Source organism: Euphorbia lathyris, chromosome 5 (genome assembly GCF_963576675.1).
Source record: "Euphorbia lathyris chromosome 5, ddEupLath1.1, whole genome shotgun sequence".
In the NCBI taxonomy this organism is placed as follows: domain Eukaryota; kingdom Viridiplantae; phylum Streptophyta; class Magnoliopsida; order Malpighiales; family Euphorbiaceae; genus Euphorbia; species Euphorbia lathyris.
Genome location: NC_088914.1, coordinates 33,700,618 through 33,721,828, shown reverse-complemented (window position 1 = coordinate 33,721,828; position 21,211 = coordinate 33,700,618). Strand labels below are relative to the sequence as shown.

Here is a 21,211-nt window from a genome sequence, read left to right as displayed (position 1 = left end):
ACCAGTTTGTACATTGTGAGGTGCTACAAAACAGTAGATTGGTTTGTATGTTGACTGTTGTATATGCTTCTCCTTGCCTATCTGACAGAAATTCCCTCTAGAACAATCTGATCTCTCTAAGCAACTCTATTACTGACCCTTGGTTTATAATGGGGGATTTCAACGACATCAGCTCGATGGATGATTAGCGTGGTGGTAGCCTCAATTACAGAACTCGTGCAGTTAATCATAAAGCTCAAATGGATGAATGTGGTCTCATTGACTTTGGGTTTGCTGGGGCTCGGTTTACTTGGCGGCGCCAATTTCTTCATGTTAGATTGGATAAAGTGTACGGAAATGCCTATGGTTGAACTATTTTCCCAGAGGCAACTGTCATCAACCTTCCTTTCAGGCATTCCGATCATGCTCCAGTCCTCTTTAAAATGCAGGGATTGGTCGGTATAAGAGAGAGGCGTCCTTTCCAGTATTTAATGGCTTAGGATGAGCATCCTGACTTTAAGAGAGTGGTTAATGAGAGCTGGCAGGGCAATATTCATCCTGTGATAGCTGTCAATGATTTTAAGCTCAAAACTATGGCATGGAACAAGCAGATCTTTGGAAATATTGTAGCAAGGAAAAAGAGAATCCTAAGTCGGCTAGCTGGCATCCAAAAAATCCTGATAAACTCTCGGGAAGATAGTTTGCTCAAACTGGAAAGATCGCCCATGAATGAATTGTCAGCTGTTTTGAGACAAGAAGAGTTACTTTGGTTCCAAAAATCTAGAAACCAATGGATATCCCATGGGGATCGGAATACCAAATTCTATCATTTGTCTACCATAATCCGAAGGAAAAACAATAAAATTGAGGCTCTCCAAAACGACTCAGGAAAGTGGCTATATAGTTTGAGTGACATTCGAACCCATGCGAGAAGCTTCTATCTCTCTTTGTATAGCCAGGACACCGAGCATCCTACAGACTCTTTAGTTTCAGCGACCTCCTTCCCTGTTATTAATGACGCTAGTATGAGCAACTTCTTCAAACCAATTGATGAGGAGGATATCCGGATGGCTCTGTTTGAAATGGCACCAACTAAGGCTCCTGGGATCAATGGGCTACCTGCAATCTTTTATCAAAAGCATTGGGAGGAGGTGAATGCTAGCATCAACAACTTCATCCTCAAAGTGTTTGATGGGACTGATTCTGTGAGTGCTACAAATCAAACCATGCTTGTTTTAATTCCGAAGGGTCCAAACCCGACTTCTCTCACTCAATACCGACCCATTAGCTTGTGTAACATGGTATACAAGACCATAACTAAGATCATTGCAAATCGGTTCTAAAACATGTTCCCAAAAATCATTGCCCCTACGCAAACTAGTTTTGTTCCAGGCAGGCAGATCATTGATAATATTGTTATAGCCAAGGAGGTAACTCATTCGATGAGAATTAAAAGGGGCCGGCAAGGCTTTGTTGTTATTAAGATTGATATGGAGAAAGCCTATGATAGATTGAGTTGGGACTTCATTGCTGATACTCTTATTAAAGCAGGTGTACCTTTGAACTGGAGGAGAATTATCAATAGTTGTCTGACTTCGAGTACCATGCAAGTTCTCATCAACGGAGAAATTTCTGACAGTTTTACCCCATCTAGAGGAGTTCGACAAGGAGACCCCATATCCCCGTACTTATCTGTTTTTTGCATGGAAAGATTGGATCATCTTCTTAGGGATGCAATCGATGATAAGCGACTTAACCCTATCAAGCTTAATCATCATGGCCCAGGTATTAGTCATCTCTTCTTTGCTGATGGCTTATTTGTCTTCCTTGAAGCAGATATCTAGCAAATTACAACCTTCATGCAGATCATGGATGAGTTTTGCAAGTATTCAGGGCAGAAAGTAAGTCTCCAAAAATCTAGAATCTGTGTGTCCAGAAATGTCTCTAATAGTCTGGCTCGGCAACTTAGCCACTCTTGCAATATTCCCCTTACTAAATGTCTGGGAAAGTATTTGGGTGTTCCCCTCCTGCACGGTAGTGTGAATCTCCAAACCTTCACTGAAACTGTGACCAAAATTCAGATGAAGCTCAGCTCTTGGAAGGCGAACTCCCTTCCGATGGCGGGCCGTGCTACATTGGTTCAGTCTATGACGGCTGCTGTGCCCTATCATGCTATGCAAACGAACATGCTTCCGAATGGTACCCTAGAGAAAATTGATAAGCTGAATAGGGGGTTCCTTTGGGGCAACAGCTCTAATTCGAAGAAGATCCACTCGGTTCCCTGGGACACGGTGTGCCTGCCTAGAAAGAATGGTGGTCTGGGGATAAGGAAGGCCAAGGACGCTAATCGCACGTTCCTCATGAAACTTCTTTGGCGCCTTTGGAAAGAGCCTAACTCCCTCTGGGCCTCAGTTCTTGGTTCCAAGTATCATAAGGACATCATCTTTAGGGGGCTGATGAGAATTGCTAAAAATCGGTCGCATCTCTGGAGAAATTTACACGCTGTTTTTGATGATTTTCTTGCAGGTTTATCTTGGAGTATTGGTAACGACAGGCTTACGTCTTTTTGGGACGATCGATGGCTTGACAATCTCATTCTGCGGATCGAAACTACCCGACCCATTGAGGAGAACCATGCCATGTGGAAGGTGGCTGACTTCTTTGATGAGCATGATGGGTGGAAATGGAATATCCTGGAACAGTACTTTGACGAGCACATCTTGCTTAGACTTCGTGCTATCATCTCTACTAAACCGACTGACATTGGAGATATGCCATACTGGAATGAGGCCTCGAATGGAATTTTTTCTTGCAGGACAGCCTACCAAATGTTGATTGATAGTGAGAGGACTGGAGATAGCCCCCTGCACTTGAACATGCTCTGGAAGCTCAGACTCCCCCAACACAACAAGAAGTTTGTGTGGATTTGTATCCATAATCGGCTCCTCACTAATGTTGAGCGTCATAGACGCCATCTTATTGATTATGATACTTGTTCGAGATGCCAACGGTCGTCGGAAACCCTATGTCATGTCCTCCGGGACTGTAGCATCAGCTCCGCCACTTGGAAAGAGATTCTTCCACCTCGTTTTTGGACTGAATTTTTTTCGATGGATCATGAAAACTGGTTCCTCAACTATATCCTTAAACCGGATAACTCTTTTGGGGTGGACAATTGGAAACAACTTTTTCTTATTGCAGCTGCTACCCTTTGGGAGTGGAGAAACAAATCCCTCTTCCAACCAGATTTTTCGCTTCCCCAAAGAACATGAGATAGCATCCGCCTAAAGGTCGCTGAAAATAGCACGTGTTGGAACCTTATTCATCTCTCTAACTCGAAAAAGACGAAGATTGAAAGGTGGCTAGGATGGTCAAAACCGGATGGTCTATATTGGAAGTTAAATACCGATGGCTCCCATAGAGATGAAGACCATAGCATAGCTGCTGGAGGTTTATTGAGAGACAACAATGGCACTTGGATCGGTGGGTTTATGCATAATATTGGGAAAGGGAGCTCTTTCGAAGCGGAGCTTTGGGGTATTCTGTCGGGCCTTCGACTCGCTATTTCCAAAGGGGCGTCAAGACTGTTGGTTGAATCGGACTGTGCTGAGGCTATGACAATGATTAACAATGCTTGCCCTATTCACCACATCTCCCGATCCTTGATCAGAAGCATTTAAATTACCATGAGCAGCTTCGAGCATATTATAATTTCCCATGTGTATAGGGAAAGGAATCGGTGTGCCGACCTCCTTGCGAGAAAGACTTTCTCTTATCCGATTGGCATGACTGATATCAATCAGACCCCATAAGACTTGTTGTAGATGGTGCAAAATGATTATCTGGGAGTCGCCCTCCCCCGGCTTGTTGCTGCTTAATGCGGCCTCCTGGTCCTGTGTTTTTTTCCTTCTTCTGTTGTTTCTTTTCCAGTTTGTAACCAAAAAAAAAAGGTGTTTGTTTATTCCATTTTTCCTTCTGCTTACCTTTTCATATTAAAAATGGACATTTTAGGTATTTGGTTAGGGAATTGATATTTGCGTTTTATATATGAAAAAATAGATTTTTCTAATATAAGAGAATCATTGTTTTTCCAACAACAAACAACAAACCGTAACAGTAGCAACAAAAACAAATCCTATTATATATGGACATATAGGTTGTCATATAGGTTGTCATATTGGTAATTTTTACAAAATCAATTAAGTTTTTCGAAGAAGGTTCTCGTCATGTTCTGATGTTTTCCCAACCAGGTCGGTTGTATCTTAATACGAGTAGTGTAGGAGGTGACAACTTAGGTATATCGAGTTTGTAATACCCTGAAAAAAATATAAATATATATAATTTTTGAAAAATTATAACATTCATGCATAAGAAGCTCGGCTCGACTCGGCTCGATTACGAGTCGCTCGTGAACACGATTTACTGGCTCGGTTCGTAAACGAGCCAATCTTGAGCAGGCCAAAGCTCGGCTCGAAAGCTCGCGAACAGGTTCGATTAGAATATTTATGAACAAATTTTAGTTTTGTAGAAAACTATATAGTTTTGTGTTAGTTTACAAATATCTAAACTTAATATTATTTCATTTGCTATTAGATGAGTTCATTCACAAACATAATAAATGAGTAATAGACGAACTATTTGTAAGTATCTTGTTTATTTATTCACGAACTTTGCTTGTGCTTGTTTATATACACAATTAAAGAGTTATTTGTGAGCAAACTTCACAAATATAATTAACAATTTACTCGCAAACAATTCATTGTTAGATAATTTTCTTAATCAACCAAGTCCAGAAGAGGATTTTGGGCTCGAAGCTCGGCTCAAACTCGTTGAGCAAGCCAAAGCTCGGGTTGGGCTCGGCTCGTTAATTTTATAGCAAACTCGGCTCGGGCTCGAGCTCGTTAATTTTATAGCGAGCCGGGCTTGAACAAGCCAAAGCTCGGCTCGGGTCGAATACAATTTTGGGTATTGTTGTTTATAGAAATCCAATTTAATTTCTCACTTAAATCATAGTATAGAAAATAGAAATCCAATTTTAATGCACACTTTTCATTTATCATTTAAACTTGTGCTAGAAAATGGAAATTCGAGATTGTCTAATTCGTGTTTTTGTGAAGAAATTGGGTGATTAAGTTTTTCTCTTTTTATGAATTTTGACTACAATAATTGAATTTTCTAACTACGACCCTAAATTGGTGCAATTAGCAGTGAGACGTGAACGAAGACAGATTTAAAGTCCGCAAGATCCAATTCACGAAAGTTATTAGACCCACCCAGAAATATAAAACTCATGAAATGATGAACACACTATCAGAAACCCATAGGTGTCCCACGATGGAGGCAATCTCCCTTTCATAATTTTATATAGTGTTGTAAATTAGCCGAGCTGCTTATAACCGATTCAGTGTTCCGTTCGATAAAAGTTTAATCGTGTTCGGTTCAATTTGTAAATGAGCCGAGTTTTAGCACGTCGAAACTCGGTTTGAAAGCTTATGAGCAAGCTCGATTACATGTTCATGAACAATCTCGTGAAAAAACACGATTAGAATGTTCATGAACACGCATGTTAACAACCTTGATTTGATTTTTTTTCAATAATAATATGTCCATAAAGGGAAAAATGTAAAACGTAGTTTTGTGTAAATTTTAGCTTTATAAATTTCAAAACCATGTAGTTTTGTGTTAAAGAAATTTCAAATCAATATAATTAATGTAATCAACGAGTTGTTCGCGAGCGAAGTTCATGAATTGAATTAATGAGTTTTTCACGAGCAAGCTCGTGAACAGGCTCGTTAGCAAACTCACGAACAACTCATGAGTAACTCATGTACAAAATATTAAGCTCGAGCTCATCAATTTTCTGACAAGCCGAATCTGAGTAGACTAAAATTTGACTTGGCTCAGCTCGATTACAGCCCTAATTTTATGTTATATTTTCTAAATTTTAGATTGTATTGTTTTAATTTGGAATCAAGTGCATATTGAGAATTGAATTTAAGATTAAAAAGATAAAGGGATAACTTATAAAAAATATTCTTAATGTTTGATAGACAGTCAAGAGCAATTTTATTTTTAACATCTAAAATTATGTAATTTTACCCCTTAACATTGATAATCAAGAAAATTTTGATTTCTAACATTAACAAATTAGGTCGATTTGAAAAATAATTCATCAAACTCAGTTATGAATCTTGGCATCTTCAATGCATACATACATCATCTTATCACTTATCAGTAATAAATCACAAGTATACACGTTAAAAAATTATAATATGTTTTAGGGTAATTAATTTATTAGTCCCTATATTTTGATAAAACACACTGTTTTTTTTTAAAAACACATGGTAAGGTCCCTAACCTTTTTCTCAGTGAACTGTTTAGTCCTTCCATCTGGTTGTTAGATTTTTTACCGTTTATGACTTCGGAAATGACGAAATTACCCTTTACTATTTACCTTCAAACTTCAGAAGAGGAAATCCAATTTAGAATAAGAAGCTATTTGTATGGAAAACAAGAAAAAGAACAGACCCAATGCTTACGAATTTGAACGATTAAGAAGAAAATCAAGAAGAAGAACACTCAAAGTTGATTTCAGATGTATTAGAGTTTAAAGGAAAGGAAAATAAAGGAAAAGAAGAACGCAAATCCAAATTGACTAACAGAATCTTCATGAGAGTCTAATGGCAGGGACTAAACAATTCGCCGAGAAAAACGTTAGGGACTAAACAGTTCACTGAGAAAAACGTTAGGGACTTTACCGTGTGTTTTTGAAAATATAGGGATTAAACAGTGTGTTTTGTCAAAATATAGGGACTAATAAATTAATTACCCTATGTTTTATGAACTGGACAAAAAAATCTAAATATTTTGTCGAACTTAAAAATATTAATTTTTAAGTCTATTATAAAATTACACAAAGTTAAAAAAAATTAGAATCAATTAATACACAACTATTGTAGAATAGGAGAAAAAATATCTATGCTCTTTTAATAATGTCTAATCCAACTTGATAATATTCGTGATAAAATTACTATTGGTTCTTAATATTAAGAATAAAATTATATCGTTTAAATATTACCAATAAAATTGCTCGTTAAAAGTATTTTTCTTTTGCACCTCATATCAAAAGTAAAATATTCAATAGAGAAAGTGAAAGTGAAGGATGGTTGGTGGCGAGGATGAAAATAAGTGGCAGTTGTGACACGATCTCTAACCCGGCATCAATTTCATGCTGGGAATGAGATTTGATCCTGATTGGCTCTCCAACCAACATCAAACCGTATGCATCATTGGGATGTACACGGTGATTGTTCATCAAATTTGATAAAATAATCTTGTTTATTTTCTTTTTTTTATTATTTGTTTTATATACATAAAAGCAAGAAAGTAATATCATAATAATAATAAAAATATCATTATTTGAAAGAAATCTTTTGTTTGGAGAGAGAAAAAATAATTAAATGGGTTAGAGGAAAGACACTGTAGCAACATCATATGGTTTGAGTAATAAATTTGATAAAAATAGGTTGGAGATGATATAAAGATGAGAGGAAGAGATGGAACACTAGGCTAAAAAGTTTAAAAAACTCTCTTTCTTCATTCAGATTTTGAATTTTTCTTTAAACATTAAACCGGAAAATAAAGTGAGCTGCTATATATCCTATCCAAATTCCGATCCACCGTCCATTTGTGACATATTTACCCTCCTCACTTTTTGAAATAAGAAAGTGAAATTTTCTCAAATCCTCTCTACTTTCTTTGTATTTTCTCTCCAAAATCATAAACCCGAACAACAATAATTAAAATTATGAAAATAATTGATATGTGACAATCCGAACCTCGAAAATGGATGATTACGAGTCGGAAACATTAATATTTATATTTTTTTATCAAAGAACTCATGAAAATAATACATATTTTTCATGACGATTTTGCATTTTTCGTCACAAAAAATAGGAGAATTTTTAATTTTTCGTCACAAAAAATTGAATGATTTAGTATTTTTCGTCACTAAAAATTTTACGATTTTGTATATTTCAAAATTTGGCCTAAACTGATGCGTCATACCACCCGACCCATGGCGGGAACGGATGCAGCGTACCACCCGACCCATGGCGGAACGGATGCCGCATACCGTCCGACCCATGGCGGGTACGGATGCGGCATACCGCCCGACCCATGGCGGAAACGGATGCCGCATTCGTTCCGACCATGGGTCGGACGGTATGCCGCATCCGTTTAGGCTAAATTTTAAATTTTCTCTCAAAAAAAATTTCTCAATTTTGACAAAATTTTTATGGCAAAGGCAAAATTGTCCAATGGGGGTGGTGATAGGAAATTTGGGTGCGGTATATAGCAATACTAAAATAGGAAATTTGGGTGCGGTATATAGCAATACCAAAATAAATCGCTATTTTCTTTTGTTTTATCAAATAATTTTTTTTATTTTAATTTTTTTTGAATCAAAACTCATGTCTTTCATTAAACTAAACAGAATTCAATATTCAGGTTAGTTTGAACGAAAGAAAAGCGCATCTCCTTTTATTTTATTTTTTCTGATAGTTGAGCAAGTTCCTTCCCCCCCTTCCCACTTTATTCTTCCTCACTTTAGCTGTCTGGCTTTTCAGACTCCCTAGCTCTATTTGATCTACTCAACTACGTCGAACCTGTTCTGAAGAACTTTCTTCAATTCTATCGCTTCTTCAGGACCGGGCAGGAAAAAGGATTGACTTATAACATAGGCTAAACTGCTCGAACCTGAACCAAACCAGGGGAAAGTGCTAACTCCTGCCTTCTTCTTAGCCCGGTCCGAACCCAAAGGACAATATCCGTCGAGGGACATTTCTAGCCAAGAAATAATAAGACCGTACTTGACTTATCTGCCTAAGCGAGAAAATGACTAATGGGGCACTCTCTCAGAACTGAGAATGCGTTTAGACAAGCAAGTACGGCTTTCAGCTACATCTGCTTTGGAAAAGGAAGGAGTTTTGTTTGGTTGGCTGAGAAGTAAATAAGAGTTTTACCTCGGTAAAATAAGTAGTCTCGAAAGTAGGCTTTACCTCCCCGCTGGGCATTTCCTTATTTGTGATTTTGATTTCGTTGATTATGTATTTGATTTTGTAGGATCTCCGTATTTGTTCAATCTCGCTGCTCGAGTAGGTGCTTTAGCCCAGCTCAAACCTAAATAGTGAATATTATTTCTCTCTTTATATTTTTAGGGGTTAGCCAAATTGGCATTAAATTGGAAACGAAAAAATTAGCATTGGAACGAGACTGTCTAGCTATTAAAAGAGCATCCTCATTCGCTAATCTAGGAAAATAAGACACCAAGATATCTCTATTTCTTGAAAGGATATCTATAGAGTCTTGCACAATATTACCAAACTCAGATATATCATTATTTTGAATATTTATAGCATCCGATTCAATTTCTACCTTATCCCCCTGATAAATGACAGTTTTATTCTTTATGTGAAATTTTTTTACTCTCTTTAAAAGTGATTGTTATATGTGTTATTATATTTTTCTCTTATCACATTATTGAAAATGCAGATTTGCTTCTGAATTATAATTACTCCTAAAATTCAGGTGTGGTAAGTGTTAATTACTCTTTTTTTTTTTTTTTGACAAAAACTGGTGTTAATTACTCTTAATTATCTCTTGATGAGATTACAAATATGAAAGATCATAATTTTGTTTAGTAATATGATGAGAAAATAATAATAATAATAATACTCGTAATAAAAAAAGAAAAGAAAGATTTTATCAAAAAAAAAAAAAAAGTTTTTGCCAAGAACACCTGTACTTGACTAATTTATCCTTTCCAATATTTTATTTGTTTATTTGACCTTTAATCAGACCTTCAGCAATCAGTTTCACAATACATTTTCATTATCAAAGGAATGGAATATATTAAGAAAGAGCTCCAGACTAAACCCCAAATCGAAGCTGGACAATCATATCCTTAGCCCAATATGCTAAACCATCACTATTACTCTACCTATAAGTTGATCTTCATAAATAAAACAAAGGAAAGATTAAATGCAAACATCACAGAACAAAATCTTTAGCAAAGCGAATACATTATTTAAAACAACTAAAGAAGACAATTTCACCATAAATCTATGTAATACACTACCAAAATGGGCCAAAATTAAAACATAAAGGCCTAACCAAATTGTCCCAAATGCATAAAAATAGCAGGGTTAAATATATAAATATTAATAAATCAAAAAGAAATTTTCAAAATAGTATGGCGCGATAATTGAAGAAACTAATTATAATTCTTGCACTGGAACATTCTCATCTTTTACTCTCTACTGGAAGCAGTAATAATGATAAGAAAAAGCATCCCCCGTTTAGAAACTTCAACAGTTTCAACTAATCCAAAAATAAATACCACAAAACAATGAACTCATGCATTCTTAAAACTACAAATCAAAATGTTGGTAGTGACATTGTATCACTCAGAATCATCATCATCATCAGCATCAGCTGCCGAGTTCAGCGCCTGCAACCTTTCAACCAACTTGGCTTTTCTTTCCTCATAGGTCAGCTTCTTCGGGTTGTATCTGTTAATCAATAGAAGAATCCAAATTTATAATCATATAAGTCACTGCCATGTAGGCAAAAATGGGCTCAAATTGTTATAATAGTTTAGGGGGCTGAAAGCTCTGCCACTGAGTATAGGGGGCTAAGGGACAAAAAGGGACAAGTTCAGGGGGCTGGAGAGGTATTAAGCCTATTTTTTATGATGACATAATAGCCAATTTTGAGCATAAAAATCTGTTAACAGAGCATTATTCATTTCATCTACGTTTGAAATTTGCATTTTTAATAGTTCGAAAACAGTTTCTTTATGTATGATGTGGCTATGGAGAAACTGCAAAAACCCTATTCCGAAACTGCAAAAAACACAATTTCAGAAGCAGATGAAATGAGCAACACTCTTTTATCTGAATTATATGTTCACAACTAACTAATTTGGAAAGCTATAGCTTTATGTAACCAAAAATAAATGAAAAGAGGTCTGATTAAGTTAAAATAAAACACATCAGGGATCAATCCAACAAAATCGGAACGAGGGCCTAATGATCCTTTTAGCCTTTTTCTTTTAAACCTATTTTCTTTGCATAAAGTATAAATTAATGAAAGCACATAATGAGAAAGGGAAAAGAGATATAATAGACAAAAGAATCAAATTGCACCTCTTGTGCTCCTTTAGAGGCTGCTTCTCAGTCTTCTTTGCTACAGGATCTGCACGTATGGCAGCATGCACCTTCTTGTACATCGCCTCAAGGTTATCAGCATCGATACTTCTTTTTATGTACTCACTGAAGTGAGACTGATACTTTTCTGGTTCATCTTCAATTAATATCTGCATAAACCCAAAAAAATCAAACAGATATATAAAGGGCATTCAGAACAACCATGTAGATCAGCATGTTGTGTAGAACATCTTCAAATTTAAATTAATATGAATCTCACCTTCATGTAAGCAGCAACATGGCCACCATAGATGTACTTCCTGTGAACTTCAGCATCAAGCTGCTTGCCATCCTTGCTGAATCCAGCAAACCTCTTCTCACTGTGAGGAATATCAAGCCCGCCATCCAAAGCTCCCTAATCAAACAAGAAATATTGCTTTATTATAGAATTGAACATACAGATGGAGATATATCAAAATAGAAAATTGCTCTATTTCCATAGTATGACTAACAAAAAACTAGTATCCCGTCAAATGTCACCCACAGAATTTACTCAGTTACCAGTCTAAATTATATTATATAGTCCAAGCCATATTAATAGGACTGGCTACTGAGGTACACATATTTGATCTTTCCAATTAAAAAAAATTGCAGGATCATGTCCGAGTACCCAATGGGTATTTGATGAGGATAAAATGGGTAAATGAAGCATTGGAAGACAACCTACAGCACCATGGACAGTTAATCTTCTAGTATTATTCCAAAAAGGCAATGCATGATGCATGTTATAGCTATTTTCACCACAAGAAGTGAAATAACAACACAGTACACATGGCAATAAGAGCGCAAAGCAGTAGCACCCTGTAAAAAAAGTTACATGAAGCAGACTTCAGTACCTTCAATGCACCAAAAACACGATTGCCAGTTGTTGTCCTCAAAAGGCCAACATCAAGGAGAGCACGGAAAGGCCTCCTGCTATCAGCTGGTTCAACAGAATAATCTTCGCCAGTAGCCTAATAATAGGAAGAGTTGTATGTCTATAAGAAAATCCCATAAGAAAACAAAGTACTTGACCTAAGAATGTCAAGAATGATAACATGCCTCAACATTTCCTTCGTACTCCTCATCCATCTCAAGCTGTTTCAGCACCCGTCGGGCCAATAGGAGACCAGTGCAGTAAGCTGAATGAATCAGTAGTAAAAGCATCAGAACCAGTGGTCCAACAGACTTTTGAAATAGAAACACTAAACAATCAACAAGCAGTAAAAATTATACCAGCAGCATAATTTGTAAGCCCTACTTCAAGGCCATAGTGTGGAAGCTCATGAGCATAAGCAGATGCCAGAACTATATCACCAACAATCCGTGAATGTATAACTTGTGCAATTACATCTTTGTTGGTCTAGTAATATGATTAAGGAGACAATAAGAGCAAAAAAGAACAAAAGCAAGCAACATGCTAAGTAAAAACTTCGATGGTTTGAATTAAATGTTAGTTAAAGTTGACTAGTATCTCAAAACCTGAAGGCTACATTAGCCCGCGTGTCTGAGACAAAGCACAGCAAAGCAAAGAGACAATAGAATTGTAACATCCAATTTCTATCAAAAATGGCAATGTGTAAATAAGGAAAAAAGGATTCTAAAACAACAACGAAATAGGCGATCAGAAATCCATTCTACAAACCAGAAATTTAATGACATTTTCTTTCACGTTGTGCCATAATCACTTAACATAGAAAAGTCACCCATCATCAAATCTAAACTAGCAAGGCACAAATTAACTCGCCGAATTAAGAGAGAAATACAAATCAAGAATAAAAAATATAATCTGATCAACAAGAGGATACAAATCTGACAACAAATCGATATTTGGGAGTGTTGTACTTGTTCTTGTCCTGGTTGATTAGACGAATTCTCGCCCTGTAATCGGTCTTACCCGCTAAACAAAATCAAACAGAAAAACAAACAATCAATAAGGAGAGAATGGAGAATGGAAGCAAACTTATGAGAGAACGGAACAAAAATTACCTCGTCTTCTCTTGTATTTAACTTGAAAACGCTTGTAGTAAGCTTTTGACTTCTGGGACTTAACGAACGCCTGCAATAAACAAAAACAAATCTGTCATTTCCGCAGAAAAACAAAGAGCAATACGAATTAGATTGGTGTTGTGAAGCCGAAAGGCTTACCATTGATGATGCAGATGCCCACAGTAGCAGCTGCTATGCTTGCTATTGTAAGAGGAAGAAAAGGGGCATGCGTTGTCTGCTCTATTAAATACTAAAACCCTAATCGAATCGCGAAACCCTATTCAACGGCCAGGATCTTTTCACGCGAGAAAGGCCAAAGATGTAATTGTGCGTTGTTTGGTTCATGGGCTAACAGAGAATGAAAACTATAACAAGCCTGCCCGTCCCAAACCCATACACTATCCTTGGCCCGATTTAAAAATATAGCAATATAGTTTTTTCTTCTTTTTCTTAAGTTATAGTTGAAATATAATTTTATACACATAATTTTCCTTATCCACCCATTTAGTTTGATAATAGAAGTGAATAAGTGTTAAATTTTTCATAAAAAAAAATTAAGTGTTAAATTTTACAATTCTCAATAATAAGTGCGGGTTTAGTATTTTAGAAGTTTCAATTCTCATATCTCATTTTTAAATGGAAAGCTTGATTTAGTCATCGTGTATAAAACATTACAATTTTAAACCTAATGTTTACCATTCATTTCTTGTTTTTTTTCCCACTTAAAACTAACATTATTTTTTATTATCTCAGTTAAAGGAGCAACATTAAAGCTAAATTTGTTGACAAACTTTCGATAGAAGCTCGCCAAACTATGAACACTCTTTATCTCGGTGACAGACTTAAATGCGAGCCATTCTTGAATTGATTTTACCTTTTCATCATCAATTTCACTCTTTAGGTAGAAACTATAATACCCCAAAACACAACCTTTTTCCATACAAAATGGGCACTCTAAGAAGATAGCATACATATGTTCTTTTTGCAGTACTCTAACACAAGTTAAATATGGTCAATGTGCTCAAACATAGAATTGTAATAGATAAGAATGTCATCAAAATAGAGCAAAAAAATTTCATGTATATTCTCTTAAAACATGATTCGTTAATCTCATCAAAGTGTTGGGTGCATTACTTAATCCAAAAGGCATAACCAACAACTCATATAAATCATGTTTAGTTTTAAATGCAGTTTTCCATTCATCACCAATTTTCATTATAATCTTATAGTAACCACGTCTTAAATCAATTTTAGTGAATAAAACAACAACCCCACTAAGTTTATATAACATGTCATCAAGATGTCAATATTTTACTATTATTTTATTGACGTCTCGACAATCAACACGCATCCTCCACGTCTCATCTTGTTTTGGCATTAAGATGACCGGAACTGTACACAGGCTCATACTCTTATAACCAATCCCTTTAACACCATCTCCTTAATTTTCTTTTGAAGCTCTTTCGCCTCCTTAGGTTTACTTCTATAGGCTGGATGGTTACGAATTGATGCTCCATGTACAAAATTGATTTGATCTTCAATTCCTTGAATAAGAGGCAACCCACTCGACGTATATTTATGGAATACATAATTGAACTCCTGTAAAAAAGAGAGGAACCCACGCTAGGAGGAGAATGGTCAAATTTACATACATACAAACTTAAACCTTTGCATTAAAATAAAAGTAAATTAAGATTATGAGTTTCAGCTTGTTTAACATCTCTTCTTTTGGCGTATAAATTAAAACTATTGGGTTTTACAATGCCCTTGCTTTCTTCTCTCCTCGCTTCTCTTTCTCTCAACTCACTAGCCTTTTCTCTTACATATTCTCCCATTCACCCTTACTCATTTTATCACTCTTATTTTCTCTCTCCTCAACCAAACGCCCTTCCATAGATCCAAAATTTTGAAGATGGAGTTGATCTTGGTAGACTTGTGTTGGTGATAAAGATAAGAGAGTGTAATGTTTTACCTTCCTTTAGTAGGGTAATTTTATTCAACTTACCATCAAGGTTGTAAAAGACGCTAGGCGCTAATCGGCGGATAGGGGCCCTAGGGATTAGTCGGGGATTAATCAGATTTGTATTTTTATATTTTTATAAATTTTAATAAATAAATCATTATTTAGATATAATTAAAATATGAATTATACTATGTAAAAATAATAGTATAAAATATTTAAGATAGAAAAACATACATATATATTAATATTTGTTACATTAATGTCCTTAAAAAATAAAATTTACCAAAAACATAATATTAATAACGAAATGTGCCAAACAAAATAATATTAATATCCTTAAAAATAACATTTGATATACATGAGGGGTGGAAGCGGATGTGGGAGCAGAAGTTACCGCCAAAACTCAAGGTGTTCACATGGAAGCTAATGGCAGGAATACTGCCACTTAGAACGAGATTGGCCAATAGAAGGGTTGCAATTCTGATTACGTGCCTCCTGTGCCCAAATGATATTGAGTATGGGTGCCATTTATTCTTTGGGTGCAATTTTGCAAAACTATGTTGTCAGGTGGTTGGTTTGACACCTTCGGGTGAAGAATGGGAACACATTGAAGATTGGGCTTTCAATATGTGTGCAGTGGCGGATTCTGGTGTGATTTTGAAAAGTGTGGCTATCTTATGGGCAATTTGGCAATCCAGAAATGGTGTATTATGGAAGCAAAGTATGAGGGTAGCTCGCGAGGTTACCAACTCGGTATTGATACTTATTGTTGAGTGGTTAACTGCCTAAGATACCAAAAAGAAGTGTGTTGAGAGCACTGTTGTGGTTGGAGCAGAACATATCAACAATATGGATGGCGGGGCTACTTTATCGACTAACTGTGGTGTTTTTGCAGGTTTAGCGGATACTAAGAGAGGAGAAGCGGACGGTACCACTAAAACTGGTGTTGTTGTTCATCCAATTGCTGAGCATGGCAGAAATAATGGCTGACGGCAGCCAAGAGCGAGAGGCGTTCCACTGGATGTTCATGGCAGGAGCAGTTCTTCTGTTCCTGATATTGCTACCTGACACTCACCATGGCACCGCCACATATCACGTTGTAGACCGTCACGAGCTGCTGCTACACACGTTGCTGCAGCGGCCGGAATTCAACGGGAATGCAGGCGCTGATGGAGTTCACGGACAGGACAAAACAACGAATCTACAATATGCTGCAACTTCATCGACGATCTCCACAAGCAACCAGCAAATGAACAGGCACGCGACAACCAGAACCACGCACTCGCCACTTTTTTCTGTCCCGCAACGACACTATTCTATAGGTCAGCAAACACACACTACTGCGGCAAAGAGTGCAGTAAGGCATGAGAGCTTCCAACAAAGGGATCGCTGGAAGAAACCCCCGCAAGGAGAGATCAAATGCAACATAAACGCGGCTTTCTTTACTGAAACTGAATCTTTTGGTGCAGGTATGGTAATCCGGGATTCTTCTGGGTTGTTTATAGTTGGTTACACCACGTATATAACGGGAACAGTGACAGTAAAGTTGGAGGAAGCACTTGCATTAAAAGAAGGAATGGAATGGGTTCGGTCACTTGGATACGAACGCGTTATTTTTGAGATTGATGCAAAATCTGTTGTTGACTCAGTCGCTAATACCAAGCGCGATCTAACAGAATATGGTAGAGTCATCAACAAGGTTAGGAATTTAATTAGTCATCACCCTAGGTTTTCTGTGATTTTTGTTTCGAGGTTAGCGAACAGTGTTGCCCATGCTTTGACACGTCAATCCCGTTCCTATGCTAATTCTTTCATACATTTTATTGCTCCTGTATCCATTGGCAGTATTCTAATTCGGGATGTTGCCCTAGATTATTAATAAAGTGGTCATTTTCGTTTAAAAAAACATTTGATATATAGTTTTAGGTATTTTGTTTTAGTTTTTTGTTATTTAATAATTTATTTAAAATTGAAAAAAATTACATGAAATTAAATGGCTAATTTTTCAAAAAAGACCGTCTAGGGCCGTCTAGACCCGCGTGGGAGCCATCTAGAGCCGCATGGGACAATCTGAGGCCGCATGGGCCGCTAAAAATTGATAAATCGACTTGAGAAAATTGGGGTGGTGTTCTTAAAAACTCCCGCATAGGCTGATTTTTATAACACTGTTTATCATTATGAATAACTTCACGATCAAATTGACATGGATGTCCCAAAATGATATGACAAGCTCGTGTTGGGACAATGTCATTATAAGCTCCGATAGATAAATCGACCATGACTTGCTTAGTAATCTTTACCTCATTATTATCATTGAGCTATTGAAGCCTATAAGGCTTCAAATGCCTTATTATGGACAAACCTAAATTCTCAACCATGGTAATACTAGGAACATTACAACAACAACTACCACCATCTATAATTAAAATGAAAAATTCATCTTATACACGACATCGAGCATGAAATATATTCTCCCTTTACTGATTAGCAAATTTATTTTGAACATTAAGCATGCATCTACCAATAAGGGGTTACATTATCATTCAAAACATGATCTCCTCTCACCTTAATATCACTACAATTCTAATAGAGGCATACTATTATTAGAATCAGACCACTATTAGTCATGATCTCACCATGTTTTAATACCATAATGCGCCTATTGTTTAGAACTACTTGCAACCTATCAAATTTTCCTGGAATGGCCTTTCGATATAATTTTTAATCTATGTCATCAAAGTTGACATCTTCATCTTCTGTAGGCATGGTTAGAAAGATAGAAATACAAAATTGATGTATAAAAACAAGAAAAACACAATTATACTCACAATTGCTTCCAGTTCTATAGTATTATACTGACTGATCTTAATGAATCAAGCCAAACAAAACTGAATAACTAGAAAACAAAAAGGCAATAAAAGAAAAAGAAAAATAGAAAACTAGAAAACAATGAAATTATGCAACACAACATAATGCGTGTGAAAGACAAAGTGTGAAAGTAGACGTTGGTCAATCAAAAGACAAAGGTTTCACTAAAATTTGGCTAATTTTGTGTGATAACTATGAAACATAGTGCTAAAAGATGTTGCCAATTTAATTTGAGAATTTTTGAAGATCGTTTTCTATTAATATTGATTTTCTTGCCTTTTTGGAACCGTTTCTTGATTTTTTTGCGTTTTTTTTCTTAATTGAAATAGTATGCAAGTCATGTTCAAGATTTCTTTATTTTGATTTTTTTTTCAAGATAGAAAAATAAATTATCACATAAAAAATAAAATCGAAGTAAAAAAAAGATTAAAAACTACACAAGCAAAAAGTATTTTTTGGCTTTTGAATGTAAAAAAGAACGAAAAAATGCTATTTTAATGACCTTAATTTAATCTAGATGCAAACCGATGCAGTACTGGATGAATAAAAGATACAAGAAAAATTAGGGTGGCAAACCGCAATTTGAAGTTGAAGCTTTGATGCCAATTGATATGAATATGGTCATGCAACGAGCAACCCGAACTCAGTTATGTTTCCGATCGTTGAATGAGATTCCAAGAACATAAGAAAACCGAAATATATAATTAGGAATGCAGATTATATAATTTAGCTATGAGAAATAAAAAGAATGAATAGGAATCAGATGACAATATATTCACTAATCCAATCAAATTAACATATAGATAATGGGTAAATTTCATCAATGGTGTACAACCTTTGTCCAATTTCACACTTTGGTGTACAACCTTCAATTTGTCTCACTAATATATACGAACTTATAGGTGACCTCCCACTTTGGTATACAGCAGGTAAAAATGACTGGTCAACGCGCCACCTCGGCATTTTTCATCTACACATTTAAAAAGTGGGTCCCACTTTTTATACAAGTACTAAAATACCGTATTCCTTTATACAATTACTAAAATACCATTGTCCCCTTCCTTGCAACCCCTCTCTTTCTCTCTCTAAGTCCTCTCTCTCTAACTCTTCTCTCTAGAAATACTTTCAATCTCTCTCTAAGTTATATTCAAAGACCATCGTTGCAAGTGCGGAAGATGAAGAAACCATTTTAAAACCATCATTGCAAGCTTATTTAGAAAATAGTTTCCTGCATATATTGGCATCACCATACACAACCCATTATTTAATTGAAAGTGAGGAAATGCAGACAAAATGAATCCAAATTCACATGAATTGAACCAGTACACTCTCTCTTTCTCTCTTTCTTCAATGGACTCGCTATTGTTATATAAACATCTCTTCTCCTTCAAACTCACCTTATGCGAGATAGTGAGTTTAATCAATCTAATGGAATGATAATTAATTTCTATGATTTCTCTATTTGATTTCTTTGATTCTATTTTTTAGTTTTCCGATCGATTTTCATCCGCATTCGGCCGATATATGGCCAATGGGAGAAGATTGACCGCCAGTCGGAGTGAAAGGCTAATCTATTTCAGCAATGGCCAAAGCACCCTGGGCTCCGACACAGACTCATCGGAGCTAGGTGAGGAAGATATCTAGTCGATTGTCGATGATGGAGCAGGAAGACAGAATGGGAATTTGATCATTAATGGCTAGCAACAAGAGAGGGGTTGTAAGTGCTTGCTATATGCCTAAGATATTTTAGCCAGTTGGAATGGTGATTGAAATTTTTGATGTGTTTTAGGTAGTTTAAACGAAGTCGAATATATAAATTTTCACATTCTAATTCTTTACGTTTATAAAAAAAAATCAATTCATCAAAAATAGTTTTGGAGACTAGATTTTCAAATAGTCATCAAATAGGTTCATTAAAGATTCAAAGAGGGAAAGAGGGAGTTAGAGAGAGAAATTTGGAGAGAGAAAGAAATAGAAGGAAGAAGATGAAGAGAATAAGGGTAAAAAGGAGAAATAAATAAAATTAATTTTTTTATAATATATGGGTCCCACTTTTATTAATGAATATGATAAAAAAATGCTTATGTGGTGGGTTGACTTCGAGTTGACCGGTCAAACAGGTCATTTTTACCTGCTGTACACCAAAGTTGGAGGTCACATATAAACTCGTATATATTAGTGAGACAAATTAAAGATTGTACATCAAAGTGTGAAATTGAGTAAAGGTTGTATACCATTGATGAAATTTACCCAATAGTTAATCCAACCTTTCAATTGAGATGAAATAAAATGAGAATCAGTTGTTTTTCAATTGTCTAGCCACAGCGTACTGATCACAATCAAGAATAATACTTCAAGAGCAAGAATGCAATCTCACCCCCTTAAAATATGCATCAATAATTTTGCAAGAAAAATTATAAACTCTTAACTAAATTTAATGCAATTTCCGTTCAGCCCCTTATATCCTATTTATGGACCTTTGTTTACAATCTTAAAGAAAAGAATGAATACAAGTTTCCTATGCTGGACTCAAGAAACTCCAATCCTTTCGAAACAAAGAAAACCAAGTATCCTAATCATAAATAAATGAGTAAACTAGCTAAATACTTAATTAAACCTAAATAAATTAAAGACATTGATGAAAATAAACTAAGACAACTTAATAAAAGACATGGACCAATTAAAATCAGAATTAGTTAAAGATCTTAATGGGTTATATATATGACATGCATGTGCTTGTCAACTTTCTTTAATTAATTCACGTTGGACGAGTCTTGTACAACAAATACTATAAGCTAAGTTTAATGCTCTAGGATTTGAACTAAAGTTAACAAACTAATTCCTTCCTTCAAGCTCATTTGACTAGGCGTTGGTGCCTCTTGAATAGTTCTATTCTTAGTCGAAATGTTATTCATTAATCCATTTAATGCTGCCTAAAATTCTTTCCTTTAGACCTTGTAGTTAGTCCAATATGGATGTGCATGGGATCATTCTTCAGCTCCATGCCATGCTTCATCCTTGGTGTGTATTGGCGATTCGTATCACAAATCAATCGTTATAAGTTAGTTGAAAAATCGAGCTTGAGATCATCATAATCATAAAATAAAGCCAATAGAAATTTACGAGATCAAATATGATTCTAAATTTGTCGAAACCACACCAAACC

General features: G+C 35.8%; 1 protein-coding gene across 1 annotated transcript; it reads right to left on the bottom strand.

Moving 5' to 3' along the window:
• Nucleotides 1-10,243: 10,243 nt before the first annotated feature.
• On the bottom strand, nt 10,244-13,489 carry LOC136230136 (large ribosomal subunit protein uL18-like). The gene is made up of 9 exons (XM_066019076.1): nt 13,374-13,489; nt 13,215-13,284; nt 13,034-13,125; nt 12,462-12,588; nt 12,288-12,367; nt 12,083-12,199; nt 11,467-11,601; nt 11,187-11,356; nt 10,244-10,550 (listed from the first exon to the last, which is right to left on the bottom strand). Exons 1-9 carry the CDS (start codon nt 13,374-13,376, stop codon nt 10,442-10,444), a joined length of 903 nt encoding a protein of 300 aa, XP_065875148.1. The 5' UTR covers nt 13,377-13,489; the 3' UTR covers nt 10,244-10,441.
• Nucleotides 13,490-21,211: the final 7,722 nt, after the last annotated feature.

Excerpts from the sequence above, each read along its gene's own strand:
- LOC136230136 (XM_066019076.1), bottom strand. Across the intron at positions 13,126-13,214 it reads TAAATACAAGAGAAGACGAG|CGGGTAAGACCGATTACAGG; the intron begins GTAATTTTTGTT and ends GATTTTGTTTAG. Across the intron at positions 12,589-13,033 it reads ATCGATTTGTTGTCAGATTT|ACCAACAAAGATGTAATTGC; the intron begins GTATCCTCTTGT and ends TCATATTACTAG.